Here is a 22,013-nt window from a genome sequence, read left to right as displayed (position 1 = left end):
AAGTTCATAACTTCAGCTGGAATTTCATCTGGGCCTAAAGCTTTCCTATCTTTTAATTGGCTTATCGCATGAATTACTTCAGATTTCAAAATACTCGATCCATTTGAGCATCCACGATTTTCATTTAATGTCGGTCGATTATCATAGAATATCTTGATTTTGTCAAGACGATTTATAATAGGTTCCTTTGAATTATCTTCTAGAACAAGAGGCACCTTTTTTCTGAAAGCTCCAGTTACTTTTATAATTTGTGCATATTGAAGGAATCATGTTTCTCTTCCAAATTTTCAATGTTTCTGCATTTTTTAGTCGATCCTGGGTCGAGATTTTCATCTCAAAATTCATGTGGCGTCAGGCAGATCATCCGGATTTAAACCCCAAGCCAAAATCAAGTGAACACAGAAATAACCGCAATGTGCAGAAGAAAGCAAGTCTTTCCAAGAATTCAACAGAGATATGTATATAACATTACCAACTAGTGAACAATAAAATCTCTTTTGCAGTATGCCAACTGTCTGACACAAAACAGTGCGGGGGCGGCACTCCCTTCGAGGCTCTACGCTACACACCCAACAGGTTTTGTCACTATCCGGGATGTGCACAGACCAATAATTAATTAATAATTGTTCAGTCAACAGTTTGTAAATGAGGTGGTTTTCTTTTTAAGTTGCTTTACATCGCACCGACACAGACAGGTCTTATGGCGACATGGGACAGGAAGGGGCTAGGAGTGGGAAGGAAGCGGCGGAGGCCTTAATTAAGGTACAGCCCCTGCATTTGCCTGGTGTGAAAATGGGAAGCCACGGAAAACCATCTTCAGGACTGCCGACAGTGGGGTTCGAATCCACTATCTCCCGAATACTGGATACTGGCTGCACTTAAGCAACTGCAGCTATCGAGCTTGGTACATAGTAATAAGGAACGTGACCAAGAAGAGAACATAGTCATGCACAGAGCACTCTACCAATCTTAACTGAGGGAGAATTTTATAACTTTGACAATGAATTGACTGCAGCTGAGTCAGTGACAACTTGTTCACACAACTTGCTTGACATAATTTTTGGAGGTACTATAAGGTCAAAAGTAAAGTTCAGAGGGTTTTTCCTTTCTTTATTGGTTTCATTTGAAAGAACATCTCTTTCGACAGCAATTCAGTAAGACAATTCAGTAATCACATTTCAGTTGAGAATTATAGTGCAAATACAGTATATTTAGATAGTATCTTGCCTGCTATATTCGTGTGTATCTTTGTGTACCTATTAGAGCATAGTTGGATAAAACAGTACTAATAATAATCTATTCTAATAATAATAATCTGTCTACACATTTAGCTATGATGGTAATCTTTGAGTAGTTCTTGCAAATTACATACTTTCAATTTTCATTTCTGTTTGTACTTAGTAGTAACATCTTGTAATTAGGATACATCTGAACATAGTTTAAAATTACTGCAGTGGACTGAAGTATCTTATTAGAAATTAACATGCTTATTCTATTTTTGTAAAATATTTGTGTAGTAGGCCACTGGTAGAAGTATCTGTAGAAACTCTTACTAGAATTCCGTTGTAATTAGGGCAGGTTAAACTGCAGTTTAGAATTGTGTAACTCTTGTGTATTCCTTTCGTTATTCAGTAATTTAACGGCAGTTTTTATCCTGCTAGGGTGTTGCAGGATAAAAATATAGTATGACTAAGTAGTATTGTAGTAGTATATAAATTACCATATTAACATTCACCATTTCTTTCCTTTCATTTTGTTTGCACATAAGTTATTTATTTTTCCTTTTCTTTCCATTTTTCCATAAAGAATGACTAAGGAGTGCAATTGTAGGAACTGTGGGTGTGGCCAGGCATTAAGGAGTAAAGAAAGGAATAGAATTAAGTACTTTAATAGGTACATACTTACCAGATATTGTAATAGGTGTTGAATCATGGCTGAGAAATGATATAAAGGATACAGAAATTTGATCACGGAACTGGAGTGTGTATATTAGAGATAGGATAGGTATAGTAGGAGGGAGAGTATTCATTCTGGTGAAAGAAGAATATGTAAGCTACAAAAAATTTATAGATGACAAATATGAAATTCTAGGTGTAAGGCTCATTTCTAAAGATAATGTCTTTGGAGTGTACAGGCCGGAAAAGGGTAGTGCTGACGCTGATTCAGAATTACTTGATAAGGTACTCAGCTATGTGAGAAATGATATGGAAAGAAATGTGATTGTAGCAGATCTCAATTTACCAAATGTCAATTGGGAAGGTAATGCGAACGACAGGAAGCATGACCAACAAATGGCAAATAAGTTAATATGGGAAGGACTGCTGATTCAGAAAGTGATGGAACCAACTAAACAGAAGAATAATAGAAGGTATTAGTGATCACGAAGCTGTTTCTTTTTCTTTTTGCTAGTGGCTTTACATCGCCCCGACACCATAGGTCTTATGGAGACGATGGGATAGGAAAGGCCTAGGAGTTGGAAGGAAGCAGCCGTGGCCTTAAGGTACAGCCCCAGCATTTGCTTGATGTGAAAATGGGAAACCACGTAAAACCATCTTCAGGGCTGCTGACAATGGGATTTAAACCGACTATCTCCCGGATTCAAGCTCAGAGCCGCGTGCCCCTAACCTCACGGGTAACTCGCCCGGTGAAACTATTTTTGTCGTAGTTAAAAGTAAATATGATAGAAAGGAAGGTCTTAAAAGTATAACTATTAGGCAGTACCATATGGCTGATAAAGCAGGCATGAAGGAGTTTTTAAAAAGTAACTATAATCGGTGGAAAATGATAAATAAAAATGTAAAAAGACTCTGGGATGGGTTTAAAGCAATTGTTGAGGAATATGAAAACAGGTTTGTACCTTTAAAGGTGGTGTGGAATGGTAAAGACCCACTTTATTATAACTTTAATCTTTTAATGCTATTTGCTTTACATCCCACTAACTACTTCTACGGTTTTTGGAGACGCAGAGGTGCTGGAATTTACTCACGCAGGAGTTCTTTTACATGCCAGTAAATCTACAGACACGAGGCTGACGTATTTGAGCACCTTCCAATACCACCAGACTGAGCCAGGATCAAACCTGCCACGTTGGGGTCAGAAAGCCAGCGCCTCAACCGTATGAGCCACTCAACCCGGCCTTTATTATAACAGAGAAATAAAGAGACTAAGAAGGAGGTTCAGATTGGAAAGAAATAGAGGTAGAAATGGCTGTTGGAAGTAAGAACAAATGACAGTCCTATTACGCCTAGATGCATGCGCTGAAAAATGTAAGTTGTTCTGAATTTTTGCCAAATCAACATCTGTATCATAAGTGGTATGTTTCGAGCTGTCAGTAGAGAGATGGTGTAGAATGACATCAGTAGACAAATAAGTTTGAGTGGTGTCTTTAAAATGAGGAAATATCACAATATTAAGATATAGTTGGAATTCAAGAGGACAAATTGGGGCAAATATTTGTTTATGGGAAGGGGAGTTAGGAATTGGAATAACTTACCAAGGGAGATGTTCAATAAATTTCCAATTTCTTTGAAATAATTCAAGAAAATTATAGGAGAACAACAGATAGGGAATATGCCACCTGCCCGAAATGCAGATCAGTAGTGATTGTGATTGATGACTCCAAAATTATATTCTAAAACACATCTACCCTCAATTAGATATGGCAGGCCTACTATTTCAGGAATTTCGAAATTCCTACTGCTCTATTCAACTGTACCTAAGCACAGATCTCAATTTCAAGATGAGAACTTACAGAACATAAAAAATAAAGAATAGGCATAATTTCCTTGAAATAGGCTTACAGAACTCAGAGGAAAGTTAGTGAAGACATACGTTACCGGAAATGCTGAATAAATGATAAAGATAGTCTCAGACGCACGCATGTCACAAGGTTCTGGCAAGTTGTGCAATAATGTACTGTATTGCGCATTAGAGTAACTTTTTACTCGTTAAGAGTCCAGAATGAGAAATAAAATAAATTTACAAAAAAACAATGCCACGAACAAAAGAAAATTATGAACATTTTACCAGAAGTGGTTTATTTATTTCACACAGCAGTAGCAATTATGGAACTACGGAGAAAAATTCGTATTTAAAAAAAAAACCGTTTAAGCTCGACCTGAAACGCAGAGATTGTTCTACAATGTTCTACATCAAACAGAAATGAAACGCCGAAACAAAGAGGTTAGCTAACGACTTCATATTAGCAAATATATCTTACCATGGACCCTTTAATCTCTGCCGATATCTCTGAAAACTCCAGAAAATCCATCGTACAGGCACTCTACAACAATACGAATGAAATCACTTTATTCCTTTGTATTCAACAGACTTGCAGGGAACAAGACCGCCCCGCGATCATAAATTAAATGGCTTTAAAGGAACCGGAATAAAACACTAGAGTACCGTAGAATCGATTTCTCGATAAATAACGTAACACGATTGTGTATGGAAGAATTTGATTGGATAGATGTATTAAGTCTATCGATTTCATTTCAACCAATCCCAGTTAGGGATGGGTCCAGTTAGTTCATTTGCTCGAACTAGTTCATTAGATACCGTTCATAGCCTTGAGTCGTTCAAATGAACGAGGTAGTTCACAGCGTGATAGAGGCATAGAAACAGCCCTCGCGGCACTTCGTTCAAATGAACTCATGGGCGCCCATATGACAGTTTCTAGAGGGGGGCCCAGACCTGAGGGTACGTAGTAATTTTAATATTTTGGAAGATAAATGGCGATTTGTATTCTGCGGTAGAATAACCCACGGTATCCGCTGCCTGCTAGTAGTGGACGGTACTACCGCTTTTACGTAATACTAACTTTTAAATCAGTTTCTTGCAAGGAAAGCACGTGACTACACTAGATTTTTGGCTTTCCCTGAGAGGTAGAAGGGGGGCGCGGCCCCACCCTGCCCCCGGGTATGGGCGCCCTTGAATGAACTAGTTAATTTATTATGAGCACGAACAAAAAACAGCTACACAATGCTTCCGCCCGCCTGCCTAAGTAAAGAAATGATATCTAAGAGACGGAGAGATATATAAGATTTCTAATTTTGTAAAACTCCTTTTCCCCCATTTGAGAAGTGTGAGCAAATACAGTAGAGACAATAAGCGACACTTACGGATTTAGCCTTGCTAAAATGGGAGAGAATTCCACGGTGGCGCTCCTACTGACTTGACCTGAAAAAATCGCGCTAAATTCAAATATCAATGGAAATGTACGTACGGAAATAGGTAAATAAATTACGTCTAGAAAGAAAGTGTTATTGAGATATTAACTTCGAAGTTCCTAAACCAATTCTGGATAAATGAATGAAGAATTATTTAAAAGGTTATTATTCAAAGACTGAAATTGGACATATAAACAAGGTGTGAAATGGACTGATGTGAAATGGCTTGATCTTTCATTTATGCATTACTTTTTTAGCTTTAGCATTCCTGCCTGAACTCTTACTGTTGGATTTGTCTTTTTTCTCATTTAAAAACGTTGTATCATCACATTAAGACACTTGTCAAGAAAAATATCGGCAGATTCCTTACACATATGATGCAATGAATCAACATTTAATAGCTGGACAATTTTCCTCTTAACATGAAGCCTACTAACAGAAAGAAAATCTATAAAATCCCGGCTTTAATCTGAGAAGAGGGATAAAGAAAGAAAGTATGAAAATGTTGTCAATAGTGATGCTTTGAGGAATATTTACGTACAATTAGTATCATTGTATATCTTATATGCATGGTGTTTCAAAAGCAACAGGCTGCAGAATTGTGACAGACACTCTTCTTCAGGATGTTGTACGATGGCCAGCTGACTGTGGTGAAGTAGTTGCCAGATTCACTGAACTTGCTGGTATTCCTTTAGTTTGTGGAGTACTTGATGGAACACTGATCAAAATTGATGTACCAAGTGCATATGAACCGGCATTTGTTGATCGACATGGGAAACATACCTTGAATGTTATGCTAGCATGTGGGCCAGGTTTAGAATTCTACTATGTATATGCAAATTGGCCTGGCAGTGTCAGCGATGCAAGGGTTTTAAGATTAAGTGGCTTGAGCATTAGGATGGGTAATGGCTGGAGTCCTTTCCCTGGTGCAGTTCTGCTTGGAGACTCCGTCTACCCTTTAAAATCTTGGTTCATACCACCAGTAATCCAAGATTTTGCTAGTCGGTCTGAAACCGTGGTTTCGTATTGGTCTCTTCTCCATCTATGTTTTCGTATGGGCTGTTACGCCATAGAAATTTGTATCACTAATACTACTTCTCTACTGTATTCTCCCTATAATCTCTTGTGATTTGGGAGACATCGTCTTTATTTGATACCTTCAGTGACCGCTTCGCCAAGTTATGTTTTATTCTTCAATCTTATGTAACCTTCTGTTGGTGCTGCCACCCTGCGGCAGTCGGTCTAACTATCAACGGCTCCCCCTTCTTCTTACTCTGGCCAATCAACGCCTGAGACGGCGGGGGGAAAGAGAAGCGAAGTGGTGTACTCGCTTGTGTTCCACGATGGAGAGCAGACGCTCGAGTGATTATCGTCGAGCCAGGGACTGGGGCAGCGGCATGGATTACGGATAGTATAGCTAAATAGGAGCTTTGTGCTCCCAAACCCTCCGGAGTTTTCTATGTCATCCTCGTAAAGTGAGATTTGTTGGTTTTCTTTTAATTTGGAAGCTTCATCTGGTAAGCACTACATGGCTAGGCATTTTGAACTTCTCTACTGCTACAACCATACCGTAAGTGATCAGTATTTAATTAAATTGCAATATTCGTCATCGGGAATGAACTACTTCAAGAACCTTTTCAAGGAAACTGTTTCTATCATACAAAATGTGTGGTGTGTTGTGTTAGGAATTTATAATCAGCATACTCGTGGAAAATTTTACCAACATATTGTACTTCTAAAGATCGGGTTGAAAATGATGTATTACTTTTGGCATTGTTTAAACACTAAAGGTTTAACGATCACCTTAAGAAGCCTTCTAAGTATTTGGCTAAAGTTGTGTGTTCAAAAAAATTATTATTATTATTAAAGTCAGATTGTAGGTATTCTTTGCCTGTTTCAAATTAAATCTTTGTTTAAATCTCGGTTAATGCAATGGGAGTTCCAGTAAGGATTATCATTATTGGATGCTGTTTGGTACTTGCTTCGTTTCTCGATCCTTTAATTTAATTAAGTTTAATTTCTCATCTTGTTGTTACGTGTATTTGGGTAATGGCCTGTTGCTTTATTTTTCTCCATTCTTCCTATAATTGTTGGTCCACTAACGGGATTGGCTCTCACGCTAATAATAAAAAAGATGGTTTCCTTGGTGATGCTGATTGTTTTTGGTTGATGATTAAGATTTTAATGGTGGACAGCCCAGTCGTGATACCGCTTCTGTGGTATTTATGTGACCCGTGATGGGTATGATTGATTAATTGTGGGCCACATTTAGGTTCATTTTCTTTCATTTTCCTTGTGTGTTTTGGGGTTTCTACCTTCCCTTTTGGTACCTTACTAAGGGGGTTTTGATATCCAGTGCTGGATCTCCTAGTGTATCTCGTTGCCCCATCAATGATGTAAATTGAGAAAGGGGGAAAACATCTCTGAAAGTGTGGTGAAGTATCTGAGAACTATTATAAATTAATTTACTAACAAGAGTGTCTTACCAATTTTAAATGAATAATTTCCCTCTGTTACGAAAATAATTTTTTGAGATTAGTTGCTAATGTAACAACAAAATTCATTTCTTGTCGGCCGGCGGTTTTAATTTAGTTTTAACTTGGGATTAGTTTGTGTTTATCCTGGATTTAATTTGGTTTTAACTTGATGTTAATTTGATTTTAACTTGATTTTAATTAGGTTTTAACTTGGTTTTATCTAAATTTAATTATTTTAAGCCTATCAAGCAAATCTTACGAGGATGATCTCTAATTTCTTTTTCTCTTTTTAATTTTCCCCTTTGAGACCATGAATTAATTTTTTTCTTGAAAAGAATTCGTCTTGTTTCTGCTCAAAACTATTTGACACACTGGCAGGCTGAAAACTTACCTGGATCCACTGGTTTTTTGTCCTTTCCTACCACCTGCAAGTAAGTTTAATTTGTTTCTATGTTTATCTTTGTTCTGGGTGTGTAGTGGTGTGTCGCTTCCTGATTTTTTTTCACTTGCACGGGGTCATTAGCTATGGGTTGTGCAGTGGTACTGACGGTTAGCTGGGTTTGTTTGGGCTAGCTGGCGCAGATCTCAACAAAGATTTTTGAAAGCACATAAAAAACAAGGAGGGTTATAGAGTGTGCAATAGGACTCCTTTAAGAAAAATTTCCTGTCCTTAGCATTGGTATGCCATTAAATCCCACCTTTGCTCGTAAAGTTATCAATGCTTGTGTAGTACTTTGTAACCTGTCAAGACATCTAGATAACTACTTGGCTCCTGAAATGGAAGAGGATCATTTGGAGGAAGAGAATATTCAGGAGGGTGAGGAGGTTCCAGTCCAAGCTCAAGAAAACCTGCAATTCTTTACGACCACTTCGTGTGAACAGACAAAATTGATGAATAAATGACAAATCATATGAACAACCAGCACGGTAATTTTGTGCTTTTGATAATTTTTATTTGCATCTTTTACATCTGAGGCTGAACTACAACAAATTTACCATCATCCTTTACAATAAAATATTCATTATTTGGTACAGAAAGTTCCTTTTCATCTTCTGTTTCTAAACGTTCCTAAACGCCACTTGTGAGGGGCGAATGTTCAATATTTAATACATTTTCCTTCTCCGACACTTCCAGCTCCAGCTTCCGTTTTTTTAGGAATTCAGTTTCTTTACTTTCCTGGGGATCCTGGACGAGTACCCTCTTCTTGACAGTACCTATTAAAAAGGAGAAAAAGAGACGAAAGTTAGGACTTACAGTTAAGCTAATTTATATTGACTAATGTGTAACAGTTTATTCCCGCTATTGATCCCAGGGTACCCATTTTATGGACAAAATTTCAATGAAGTCAATGGAGCATGTACGTACTGAATCGCACTGAATAGCCGGTTATAGTCAAGCACAAAAGCACAGTATGTGTGGGTCAAGCGCTAGCCTACTGCAAGGAACAAAACCAAACTAAGAACATGCAACAAATCGATTCTAACCTTAAACTATATCAGCTGACTAATGAACTAATATTATTAGTGAAACCATTTTGTTAGTCATGCATGCATCTTTGTGAAACAGAATTTGGTTAACTAGTAATTTGTTTTATGAGCTCTCATATTATTAGGTAATATTATTAGTTAGTTTTATGAAACAGGCCTCACCTGGAGGCGAATGTAAAAGTCAGTTGGATTGAAAAAGTACCGGTACCAAAGAATTACAGAATGCGAGAATTACAGGAGAAGAAACAGTTGATGATAACAATACAGAGAAGAGCACCTAACTTCATTAGACACACAGTGCGTCATAATACCTTTGTGATCAATATACTAGAAGGAAAGATCTTTGGAAAGAAGTGAAGAGGTCGACCTAGGAAACAATTCCTTAAAGTATTGATTTAAAACGTTGGATATAGTTCCTACTGTGAGATGAAACGACAAGCTGAAGACAGAAGACAATGGTTGAATCGACAAGGCATTGCCTTTAGACATTGATGATTGATGACCATTTAAAAATCTACGGGTTAAGTGGAAAGGTAACATCACAGCTATACCGCGAGCGTGCAGCGTGAAACGAAGTTTCACCGTATGTCATCTGCTTAAAAATGGAGGCCATTATTTTACACTATAATTTTATGTGCATCTATCCCTGTCCGCCTCTGTGGTGTAGTGGTTAGCGTGATTAGATGCAACCCTGGAGGACCGCTTTCGATTCCAGGCTCTGCCACGAAATTTGAAAAGTGGTACGAGGGCTGAAACGGGGTACACTCAGCCTCGGGAGGTCAACTGAGTAGAGGCGGGTTCGACTCCCACCTCAGCCATCCTCGAAGTGGTTTTCCGTGGTTTCTCAATTCTCTTTCAGACAAATGGCGGGATGATACCTAACTTAAGGCCACGGCCTCTCCCATCCCTCTTCCTTGTCTGCCCCTTCCAATCTTCCCATTCGCCCACAAGGCCCCTGTTCCGCATAGCAGGTGAGGCCACCTGGGCGAGGTACTAGACCTCCTCCACAGTTTTATCACTCGGCCCAATGTCTCACACTCTGGGACACGACCCTTGAGACGGTACAGGTGGGATCCTAGCTGAGTCCGATAGCAAAACGAACCCTGGAGGGCAAACCGATTAAGAAAGAAGAAGAAAGACGTCTATTTCTTATGGCATGTTTTATGGTCGGATGCCCTTCCTGATGCCAACCTCATTGAGCTAATGAAGATGAAATTCATAATGTGTTAAAAATGAAATGACGTACGGCTTTTAGTTCGGCTCGCCAGATGCAGTTCATTTGATTTGACCCCCATAGGTGACCTAGCGTCGTGATGAGGATGAAATGATGAAGACAACACATACAGGAAGCCCCATGCCAACGGAATTAACTAATTATCGTTAAAATTCCCGACCCTCCGGGAATCGAACCCGGGACCCCTGTGACCAAAGGCCAGGACGCTAACCATTCAGCCCTGAGCCGGACAATAATGTGGTAAGGAGGTGGAAGGAATCGGTTGTGGATAGGAATTATCCTGACATTTGCCTGGAAAACCACAGAAAAGAATTCTCAGGATAAAAAGACCGAATCGTATGATATCGTCGGGGTCAGAAAAGAACAAAAGTTGACCAAGGGTAGTCGGATATGATAGATAAAAGTAAGGAGCTTGGCACAAGTAAGTGTGAAGAAATACCAGGACAAAGCTAAGGACCCCGTGGTCGCCAACGCACGTTCCCAAGTTAAGAGCTCCTTTTAGTCGCTTCTTACGACAGGAACAGGAAACCCTGGCTGTACAGAAACGTTTAAAGACGGCGCAGAGGGGATTTTCTTGAGACTAAGCAAGAAAATACAAATCCGAGCAGTCAGTAACCAAAATTATAACCGTACGGCTCAATGGATATTAACAGCGAATAGAGCGGAAACAATCACATAGGGCAGTGAGAAATGTCAAAAACTGATATAAATGATATTGTTTGTAAACCCATGATAAGCTGGTTTTAAAAATTGATTGTAATACTGTAAATCAGCTCTCAATTTGACCCCACTTTGCATAGGGCTCTCTATAGGGAATTTTATTTATTTACAAAGAGTCTTTACAGAGTGTTCCTCCCTTTTTGACTCCAAAACTCTAGAGAGTGTATGCAGAATGTATGAGTCAAAACCGTGTGATCGTGACTTGGTCTTGAACACAACTACACTTAAGAAAATGTAAATTGCAACACCATGAAAGCATTGGTCGTTAGTGTTGATTTTCAAGATATGGAACGAAGCCATGTAGATATGTAAACGATCAAAGTTTCAGACCCATTGGATTGTTGCTACAGGTCTCCCCACGTGATTGGTCGCGGAGGAATCAACTCCAGTATACTGACTCTGGTGTAGCGTAGTTGACCTGCAGTCTGTGCAGTGAAGTGTTCCCCGTCAAACATGCCTCGACGACAGAGAAAAGCACGCTATGAACAACTGTCGCCGTTTGAGAGAGCTCGGATAATTGGGCTGTGTGAGGCTGGATTATCGCTAAGGACTGTCGCTGCACGTGTTGGCCGACAGGCATCTACGGTACAACGTGTATGGCAGCAATGGTCAAATGAAGGTACCCAAACTCGTAGACATGGCACAGGCCCAGCGCGACAGACAACTGTGAGAGATGATCGCCGCATCATTCGGATGGCCCGGATGGAACCCCATGCAACTGCAGCGCAAATTCGAGCAGCTATGGCACGCCACGTTACACAACAAACAGTTGGTAATCGCCTGCGTGCAGCTGGCTTACGAGCCCGTGTCCGTCCAGAAGGTATTCCATTGACCCCACAACAACGACGAGTAAGGCTGGCCTGGTGTCGAGAAAGATTGACGTAGGTCGACGAATGGCATAGGGTCGTCTTTAATGATGATTCGCGTTTCTGTCTTGCCCGCAGTGATCGCCGGAATCGTGTGCGCCGACGTACCGGGGAGAGGGGCCGCCCAGATCTTATTGTCGAGAGGCACACAGTGCCAACACCAAGCATTATGGTCTGGGGAGCTATTGGTTTTAATGTGAAATCACAATTAGTGCTTGTTGAGGGCACTATGACTGCTCGACAGTACGTTGATAAGGTACTCAATCCAGTGGTTGTCCCTATGATGGCGAACATTGTTAATGGGATGTTTCAGCAGGACAAAGCCCCGGTTCACACTGCACGCATCTCCAGAGGAGCTCTCCACGACATCACAACCTTACAATGGCCCGCCAGATCCCCGGACCTCAGTCCTATTGAGCATGTGTGGGACATAATGGGTCGACAACTGGCCAACAGTCCTCAGCCACCCACAACTCTGGAACAACTGACCCGTGCAGTGCAGCAAGCATGGGCCAAAATTCCTCAGGAAGCGATCCAGGGCCTTATTGACACCATTGCCTCGACGAATTCATCAATGTATTGCAGCCCATGGTGGACACATCCTATACTGATAGTTGTCCAAACGTGCGGTCAGGGGGACCTGAAAGTGTAATCATCGAATCACAACTGAACACTCGTTCTGCATGTTCAACTGCAACAATGTAGCACCAATCCTTCTGGGTGTTGCAATTTCCATTTTCTTCAGTGTAAATATAAATTATTAATTATGACAATTGGCATTGTAGGCAAATAAGACGTGACCTGTCAACAGGTTACGTAACAAAATAACTTAAACTAAGGCAATCGGCATCTGCAAGTGACACCTGGCATTGACCCAAAACTTTACTGCATGCGTTGGATAGTCTGGTATTACACTATACCACTACCATCCAACGCTGTCAACAACACAGTTTACGCTGAGTGAACTGCCTTTTCTGCTGTCGCAAGACCATCCTCATTACTGTTTGAACCCCCTTTCCACTTCAGCGCTTAATCATTTCTTACCTCATCACCACATGCTACACTCACTTTTTTCACATAGTATCTACACAACACTTAGGAATATATTCAAATTACCCTTACTGTTCCATTCTTTCGCGATCCATGCAATAACTTTGGGTTTATCACCGATTTTACACATTTCCTGCTGCTTATCACTTAGGAGCTTTTTCCTCAGCTTCTCTGTTTCCCCACACTCCCCTATTAAGTGCAGGTCATCCGTCCTGCTCCCGCAGAGAATGCATAGTGAATTATCTTTCCTCCTGATCCAGCCCTTATTCTTGTGTAACCCCAAGCGCCACGAAATTAAATCCCTTCTCCACTTCCTATCTCCAAATCTTATGCTAATGTTGGAGACTTGGACTTCCTCATAAAATAAACTCAGAGAATCTCTTTTCCTACATTCTTCTAGCAATCTCAATCTCAATCAGGAATATCGCAGGTATAGAAACAATGTAACAAATCTAAAAAGGAGTTTAAAAAACAAATATTACTCTGAAAAATTTAGAATTCATAACAAGAACCCAAAGGAAACATGGAAAATAATCAATAAAATCATACATAACAGAAAAACGACAAAAAGCGAAAATTGTACATCTCTAGAAATAGATAACACGATAATTACAGACAGTCAGGAAATATGCGAATCATTAAATTTATTTTTTTCAAATATTGCTAAAACCCTTGCTTCAGCAATCACTCCCCAGAGCACTGAAACACGTGGGGTTCCTAGTTACTTGAACTCATTTTACCTATATCCAACTGATGAAACAGAAGTAAGATCTATAATATCAAATCTAAAAAACAAGAGTAGCTGTGGCCAGGATGGTATAACTGCCAACTTCCTAAAAGAATTGCAGGATTCTTTAAGCGGGATGCTAACAGAGATCATTAATGAATCCTTGGCATCTGGTACATTACCTAGTGAGCTAAAAGTAGCTAAAGTAGTTCCTGTCTTCAAGGGTGGGGATGGGAGGAATCCTAGTAACTATAGGCCTATCAGCATTCTCTCCATAATCTCCAAAATATTAGAAACTATTGTTAAAAAGAAACTTCTTACTTTTTAAACAAAAATATTTTCTTTTACAATGCACAATATGGCTTTCGTTAAAACTCTAACACTGACATAGCAACCGTAGATCTCATAAATCTGCTGCAAGAGTCAATAGATTTTAATAATTTTGCTGGTGGGTTGGATATAGACCTAAAGAAGGCCTTTGATACAGTCAACCATGAAAGACTGTTAGCTAAATTAGAGAGAGCAGGAGTTCGTGGTGTTGCTTTGAAGTTGTTTGATAATTATCTGTCTAATAGAAAACAGTATGTAGTGCTGAATAACTGTAGGGGCTCAGCAATTAGGGTAACCCATGGCGTTCCACAGGGGTCGGTATTAGGGCCGATACTCTTTCTGTCTACGTCAACGACATTGCAACTTGCCGTTTGAAAGGACGTATCACACTGTATGCCGACGACACAAACTTGTTCTGTACTGGTTGCAACATAGACTCCATTGTTAAAGATATGCAGGAAGACCTCAATACTCTGTGCTTTTGGTTTCAAGCAAATAAATTAACTATTAATGTGCAAAAGACTAATTATATGAAAATGACAAAACAAGGTCAGCATGAAATCCCACACAGTAAAATATATATGCAGAATACTGAAATAAAACTAGTTAGTACTGTCAAATATCTTGGGTTGGTGACTGATAGGAACTTGAACTGGACAGACCATGTTGAATACATTACTAAAAAGATCACACCTGCTGCAGTAATTTTAAAGAAACTTAGTTATCTTACTCCACAACATCTTCTAAAACAGATCTACTACTATTTAATTCATAGTCACCTACAATATTTGAATGTAATCTGGATGCGCTGTAAGAAGTCTGACTTGAATGAGCTAATAGTAGTACAAAATAGAGCTGTTAGAAATATACTTAATCTTCCCTCCTTAACGCCAATAAAATATCTATACCTAAGTGCTAAAATACCACCCCTAAGCATGAGTACAGAATTCAGTACAGCTATACTCATGTATAAAATAAAACATAAATTTATACGCCACAACACTACATATACTCTGAATTCTGACAACCATCCATATAGTACTAGGCACACAAATGACTTTGCCTTATACAATGTTCGCTCTTATAAATATGGTATAAACAGCTTGAAGTTCTCTGCGATCCAGTTATCTAATAACATCTATGTGGAGGTAAAAGCAGCACCAACTTTGGCAAAATTCAAACAAAGAGTCAAGAATTATTTTGGGGAAAGGTACAGTCCTGTTTAAATCAAAATATCAGTTGTCATTTAAATCATTCTCCCAAACAATCTTGCAGACTGTCCGGAATTATTCTTGTACCTCTGCAACTTTTATGTTATGTAAATACCCTGTAATCTGTTCTTGTACTCCTGCAACTCTGTGTTATGCATATCTACTGTAAATACTCTGTAATCAATTCTTGTACGTCTGCAACTTTCATGTTATGTAATTGTAAATAATCTGAAATCTATTCTTGTACTTCTGCAACTCTTATGTTATGTAAATGAAAATACTCTGTAATCTATTCTTGTACCTTTGCAACTTTCATGTTATGTAAATGTAAATACAGCCAGAAATAATTCTCTGTAATCCTCATATTGATGATATTCATATTTTATACATTGTATGTGTTTATATGCTCAACCATTTACTAATAATCTCATATACAGAAACTATATTTTGATGTGTAAGTGCCCGCTAGTATGTAATGTCCTGTACAATTTCTATGTATGAGCCTACAGGCTCGTTGGAATTAATTGAAATAAATGAATGAATGAATGAATGAATGAATGAATGAATGAATATTTGCCTTTGTATATCCTTGATTCTAGCTATCAGAGCTCTCTGACTGTTACATCCTTTCCCTTTCCATGTCTCTAACCAGATATAACCCATTCCTACACTGCCAATAAAGTTTTTAATTTTTCCCAACCAACTCTCTGTATAAATATATTTTTCTTGCTGTGTGTATACCTCCTGTACCACTCTGCTATCTTCTCCCTTTTCAGACTCATCCAAAAGTTCAAAACTACTCTGACGCACTCTATTTCCATAAATTTTCCGCATAATTCTAGCTCCCCCACATTCGCTGTACACTGAGGCAGACCCATAATAACCTTGCTAAATTTACAAATAATTTGGTTTAATGTGTCCTTTTTCTATCTAGTCCACATGATTCCGCTCCATATAATGCTCTGCTCTCAAAATCTTATAATTTATCTCCGTAAATTTTGCCACTAATATTTTAACCGTAGATAGTGCTGCTACACCTCTCCATTTTGCCATCTTAATATGATATTTCCACCCTCCTCTTCTATTTAACAGCACTCCTAAGTACTCTATTTTATCTACTTCTTCTAATCTCTGCCCCTCTAGTATCCAATTATTTTCCTTGTTTTCCTCCTTCTCTTTTGTATAGTTATCACTTTCTACTTATTGCCGTTAATTTTTAAAGTCCACTTCCCTGCAAACTCCGACAACTCCTTCAAACTTTTTCGTAACCCCTCCTGTTAGGGCCATTAGGATGGCGTCGTCTGCAAATCCTGGGGTACTTCCGGTACTGCCCACTTTGCTCCCCGGTGCCCTTCCAAGATATCATTAATGAAAAGCTGAAACAACAGCGGCGAAAATTTGCATCCTTGATTCAACCCGATCTTACACTCTATAGGCTCATGGATTAGATTTCCTTCTAGATTAATACAACAATATACCTTTTGGTATATCGCCTTTATCGACAATATCATCTTCCTAGAAACGCACAACCTGCCTAGTTTTTCAAACAGTGCATCTCTGTTTACCGTATCAAACGCTTTTTCAACATCTATGGCCGCCAAGTACACGCATCTTTTTCCCTACTTACGTATTTATTTGTTATCATCTTCACAGTCAAGATGTTATCAGTAGTCATTCTTCTTTTTCGAAAAACTCCCTGTAGCATTGATATTATTGAATTTTCTTCGGCCCATATCGTAAGCCTATATGCCAGAAACCCTGTATAAATTTTACTCAGTGAGTCAAGTAGCGATATTCCTCGGTAGTTGCCCGGCAAATTTCTGTTTCCTTTCTTTTTGTATATTGGGCAAATGATCCCTCCTTCCCAATCTTTGGGTATTTTACCACCATTGAATATCCTATTAAACAATTTTGCTATTCCCTCCCTCATCTGTCTATATTTACCAATTTCCTCCCATCTACTCTTGTGTTTGCCTATCACATCCTGGGCTTTCTCTATGGCGATATCTTTGTCGATTTCATATATACTAACTTCCAGATTTCTCCTTACACTCCTTATCTTCTGCCACAACTTCAAGCTGTCCTTTCCCACTAATAAACCTTTGAAGTATATCACCCACTGGCCATAATCAATCTTAGCTTGGGCCACCGTTTTCCTTCCTTTATTGATTCTGGTCATTTTTTCCCATACTATCTCCTCATGATTTAACCTGCATTATTTAATAATTAACTCCGTTTGCTCCATTGACAATGCCTTCTTATTATTTGCGATTTTCCTTTTATACTCCTTCCTTAACCTGCAGAAAGATTCTCTTTCCTCCTTACCACCACTTAATCTATATTTTTTCAGGGCCTTCATTACTGCACACCTCAGTACCTTGCATTCCTTATTTACCATCCACCCCTCTACTGGTATTTCTTTTCCGTCCTTGCTCTAGCCTTGCCACCCACTTTATAGGATATTCAATTAGGTCCAAGGCTTTGTCGATATTATTTTCCTGATTAATTCTCTTTCTTCACAAGGTCCTCAAATTCTCTTTGCGAAATTTCTGCCCATTTATATTTAATATATCTCTTACACCGCTCTACAGCCCTATTTTTGTCCCCCTCCCTTTCCTCCCTCGCTTCTTTATAGCCACACCCCTACCGGCGCATGGTGAGATTCGATCCAGTCTCCGATCTCTATCCTTACGGTTTTTCTTAACATATCTTCCGTACACATCACTAAGTCATTCACAATTCCCTCTGTGCTGTATTTATTTATTTATTTATTTATTTATTTATTTATTTATTTATTTATTTATTTATTTAGTCTGATCCAGGACACCCTAGATTTGCCATAAGACACAGAATAATACACAATAACAATTTTGAGGGAACATAAAAAAGATTAATATTTTAAAAAATGATAGGTTACAATTAACCATGTTAAATGGCATAAACTCCATATATTTACCTGCTCTGTCCCTTTCCCAGAAACCATTTAGAATATAGAATTTACCTGCCTCAAAAAATTCCAGGAGCCTTCCTCCATAGTTGTTCATTTCCGTATTCTTACTTTTTCTTTCTACCGCCATGTCTGTCTCATCTTCCTTGCTAAGCATTGGGCTTCGTTCAACTATTGTAGCATTCCAATCACCAAGTAGTAATACTCCGTCCTCCTCATACTTCCCCTTTATGACAATGATTTCTAAAAGTGGCTCCTCAAAGACCTTTTCATTAGCATATGGAGATCCCTTGGAGTGGCAGTAAGCATATGCCATACACACCTTTCTCTCTCTTCCCTTCTCCCTCCCTATATTCAGTCTCAACCAAACCACTTCCCCCATTTGATTCTCAATAACTTCTACTAAATTGCCGATCTCTTCTTTAATCAGTACCACTATTCCTCCTGGCGCTTGCCCTTTATCACTTTGGTTTTTTACTTACATTTGGCATTAAACGCACCCCAGATTATCTCTTATCATATTGGTATCCAAGTCTCCAATAGATCGACAATAACCAAACTTTCAACCACCTTTATTACCTCAGTATTACTTATTTTAATTAGTAAGCCTTCAATATTTACAAATCCAATCTTCAAGTCTAGTTATCTCTTGCCCTCTCTATCTTCACCGTTACATTCTTCATATTTAGATATGATACTGTATAGGCTTTTGGGCTTATGCCGAGTCAAGAAAATAAGGTGAAATTCTTTACTTTTGCAGAGAACTGTGCTCTGAGCCATCAGGAGAAAATCTCGACTGAAAACAATGACTTTTTGAAATTTAGACGTTATAATAGAAGTGGAAATGGTGCATTCATTCGTCAACAGATGGCTCTCCGGACGTGGCACAGCGCTAAGATTCGAAGCGGAAGCAGACCGAACCATCAGAATCAGTCTAAGAGAGTCACATAACTTGCGTACGTAACATATTACATTGATAGGTGTATGACATTGACACAAGCCTGGAATGAAACATCTGGCGATGAGGAACATACGAATTTGGAAAACACCGAGACGAAATAACAATAGCGAAAGGACAGAGAAAGGACCTACCTACGTAAATCTTTAATGGCTGGCAACCAGGTATTAATATTGATAGCCAGTGTCCCTGTTGAAATTGTTCAAACTTCTACTTATTTTCACAGCTTCCCGTATACCGTACTCCTGGACCTGTAGTGTTTAGTGTGGGTAAGAGCTCGAGCATCTTGGAGAGATGACCCGACGATAGAGCGTGCTCAGCTATTGCCGATTTGTCTGGCTGGTTGAGACGAATATTACGTTCATGTTCCTTGATACGGGTACCAATGGACTGGCATGTTTGGCCGATGTATACCTTAACGCAAGTACAGAGTCTTTCGTATACCCCAGGATGTAAACGTGGGGACAATTTGTCCTTGGTTTTACTCAGACTGTGAGCAATTTTAGTGGCGGTTCCAAACACGGTTCTTATATTTTGTTTGCGGAGGACCTTGGCAATTCGATCAGTGGAGTTGTGAATGTATGGCAAGTAGGCAGTTCCCTTCACTTCTTCCTTCTGTGATATTTGCTTGGTCGTTTCTCTGGGATGCAAGGCTCTATGAATCTGCGTGACTTTGAGCGTGTCCAGCTCCACCTTTATATGTGATGACTCACAAATTCGTCTCGCCCTCTTGGCGAGTGTCGTGAGAATGCCTTGTTTTTGTGCTAGATGGTGGTGAGAATCTGTTTGAAGATAGCGATTTGTGTGAGTAGGCTTACGATAGACTGTATGTCCTAAGGAGCCGTCCGGGTCCTTTCTTACTAGAAGATCCAAGAAACGAAGCCATCCGTCCAACTCCATCCCCATAGTGAGTTTAATTGAAGGTTATTGCTGATTTAGGAGGTTTAGAAATAGATGAATTTCCTTAGGACCTTCTGTTCACACCAGAAATGCATCATCAACATACCTCCCCATATCAAAGGTTTGACGAGCACCGAAGCAATAGCCTCCTCCTCAAAATGCTCCATAAAGAAATTAGCTACTACGGGAGAAATTGGACTTACCATAGCCACTCCGTCCGTCTGTTCGTAAATATTCCCACCTCACAAGAAATAGCTGGAAGTCATGCAGTGGTAAAATAGTTAGTAATGTCCTCAGGGAACAGGTGTTCGATGAGAGATGACTGAGTCAGTCGGTACTTTAGTGAATAAGGACTCCACATCGTAACTCACCAAAATTGCATTAGGTGAAGGGTTATGGTTGACAGCTTGTTGACGAAATAACGAGAGTCCTTGACATATGATTCAGTACGTCCTATGTGTGGCGGAAGCAATTTTCTTCGGTATTTAGCCAGAGCATACGTAGGAGAACCTATCGCACTAACAATACGTATGAGGGGATCATTTTTTATGGATCTTAGGTAGTCCACATAATCTAGGTGGCGCTCCATCCCCCAGGGACAGATGTTTAGCCTCCTCTTTTGGAACTGAAGATTGCCTTAAGAGCTTCACGGTGGCATTGGACACACGAGTGGTGGGGTCACGTGGGCCCAGTCTGTAAACAGGCTCTGACAATATAGCCGAGATATTATTCTTATACTCGTCTGTGTCCATAACCACTGTCACATTACCCTTATTAGCTGAGAGAATGGACAGTTCAGAATCATCTCCAAGTTCCTTCAGAGCTCTCCTTTCGCCTCTTGTTAAATTGGGCGCGGGTACAACAGCTGACCTTATGAGCCTCATATATTTCTGTCGTAACTCCTCAGCCTCTTCCGTAGGTAGTTTGTGGATGGCTGCCTCAACGGAAATAATTAACTCCTCAGTGGGAATTTTAGAGGGAGCGACAGCGAAATTAAGAACCCTAGCTAGAACTGCCGTTTGGTTCTCGTCTAAAGATTTCTTGAAAGATTGACGACAGTTTTACTAACATACGGGTTCGTGCGAGAAACCGCCTGTTTCTGAGCTAGTAGGAGGAACTTCGATTTCTGTCTGAATGACATCTGGTTGAATTTTCGATCAGCCTGTATAGCAGTAATGCGATTGAAAGTCAACCACAATTCCTGCGAGAGAGTGTTGCTTAACGGCAGGTGTAAACGAAACAACTCTCGGGAGACTGAGTCCAATTCCTTACGAGCGCAATGCATTCTCTCGATCACAAAGAGCCTTGCTAGCGCGTTGATATATTCTCCTGACCTTCGGTGTATTTACCGTGTGCTTCAGCTTCGCACAGTTGGGAAAGATGTTATGGTCCCTGCATCTCAGTAGAAAGCACAAAGAAGAAAGAAGAATAGACTTCTTTCTCCTTAATTTGTTGAATTTTGAAGCCTTCTTAAAAGTATCCTCCCCATAGAGGTTGTTAATGTTGCCATTGATGCTTCCACGGCCCGTTATAGACAGGATTCTGTATAGGCTTTTGGCCTTTTGCCACGTCAAGAAAATAGGTGAAATTCTTAACGTTTCGCGGAGAACTGTGCTCTGCATCCCCAGAAGAAAATCTCGACTGTCCACGAGAAACGCTTCTTAAACACTGACTTTTTGGAATTTAGACGTTCTTTATTTTTACTTCTCGTCACCATTGCCCTATCTTCTCCTATCTCCTTCCCTTCATCATTTGACAATTTCTGGCTATTTTTCCTATCTTTTTCCTCTGTACCCTTATTTTCTTCCCCCACAAATCATTTAAGCTCCTACGTATCCCCTTCAGCATATTGCCTTTCCCTCCCTCTCATCTCCCGACCCACTTCCTTATTTATTACCCCCCTCTCGCCTGGACTCTGCAATATATTTTTCTCGGCC

At 39.7% G+C, this 22,013-nt stretch overlaps 1 protein-coding gene across 2 annotated transcripts in view; it reads right to left on the bottom strand.

The window, feature by feature from the left end:
- LOC136867499 (FACT complex subunit Ssrp1) overlaps positions 1–4,358 on the bottom strand; it is a 214,415-nt gene extending 210,057 nt beyond the window's left edge. The window contains exon 1 of one of the 2 annotated variants that reach the window (XM_067144709.2): positions 4,220–4,358. In XM_067144709.2, the coding sequence (XP_067000810.1) occupies positions 4,220–4,270 (51 nt within the window). In that variant the 5' untranslated portion in view covers positions 4,271–4,358. Of the gene's footprint in view, positions 1–3,836; positions 3,884–4,219 lie in introns of those variants that run through there. The other variant, XM_067144710.2, reaches the window with a different exon arrangement.
- Positions 4,359–22,013: the final 17,655 nt, after the last annotated feature.

This window comes from Anabrus simplex, chromosome 3, assembly GCF_040414725.1.
Source record: "Anabrus simplex isolate iqAnaSimp1 chromosome 3, ASM4041472v1, whole genome shotgun sequence".
In the NCBI taxonomy this organism is placed as follows: domain Eukaryota; kingdom Metazoa; phylum Arthropoda; class Insecta; order Orthoptera; family Tettigoniidae; genus Anabrus; species Anabrus simplex.
This window is presented reverse-complemented; position numbering and strand designations above follow the sequence as displayed.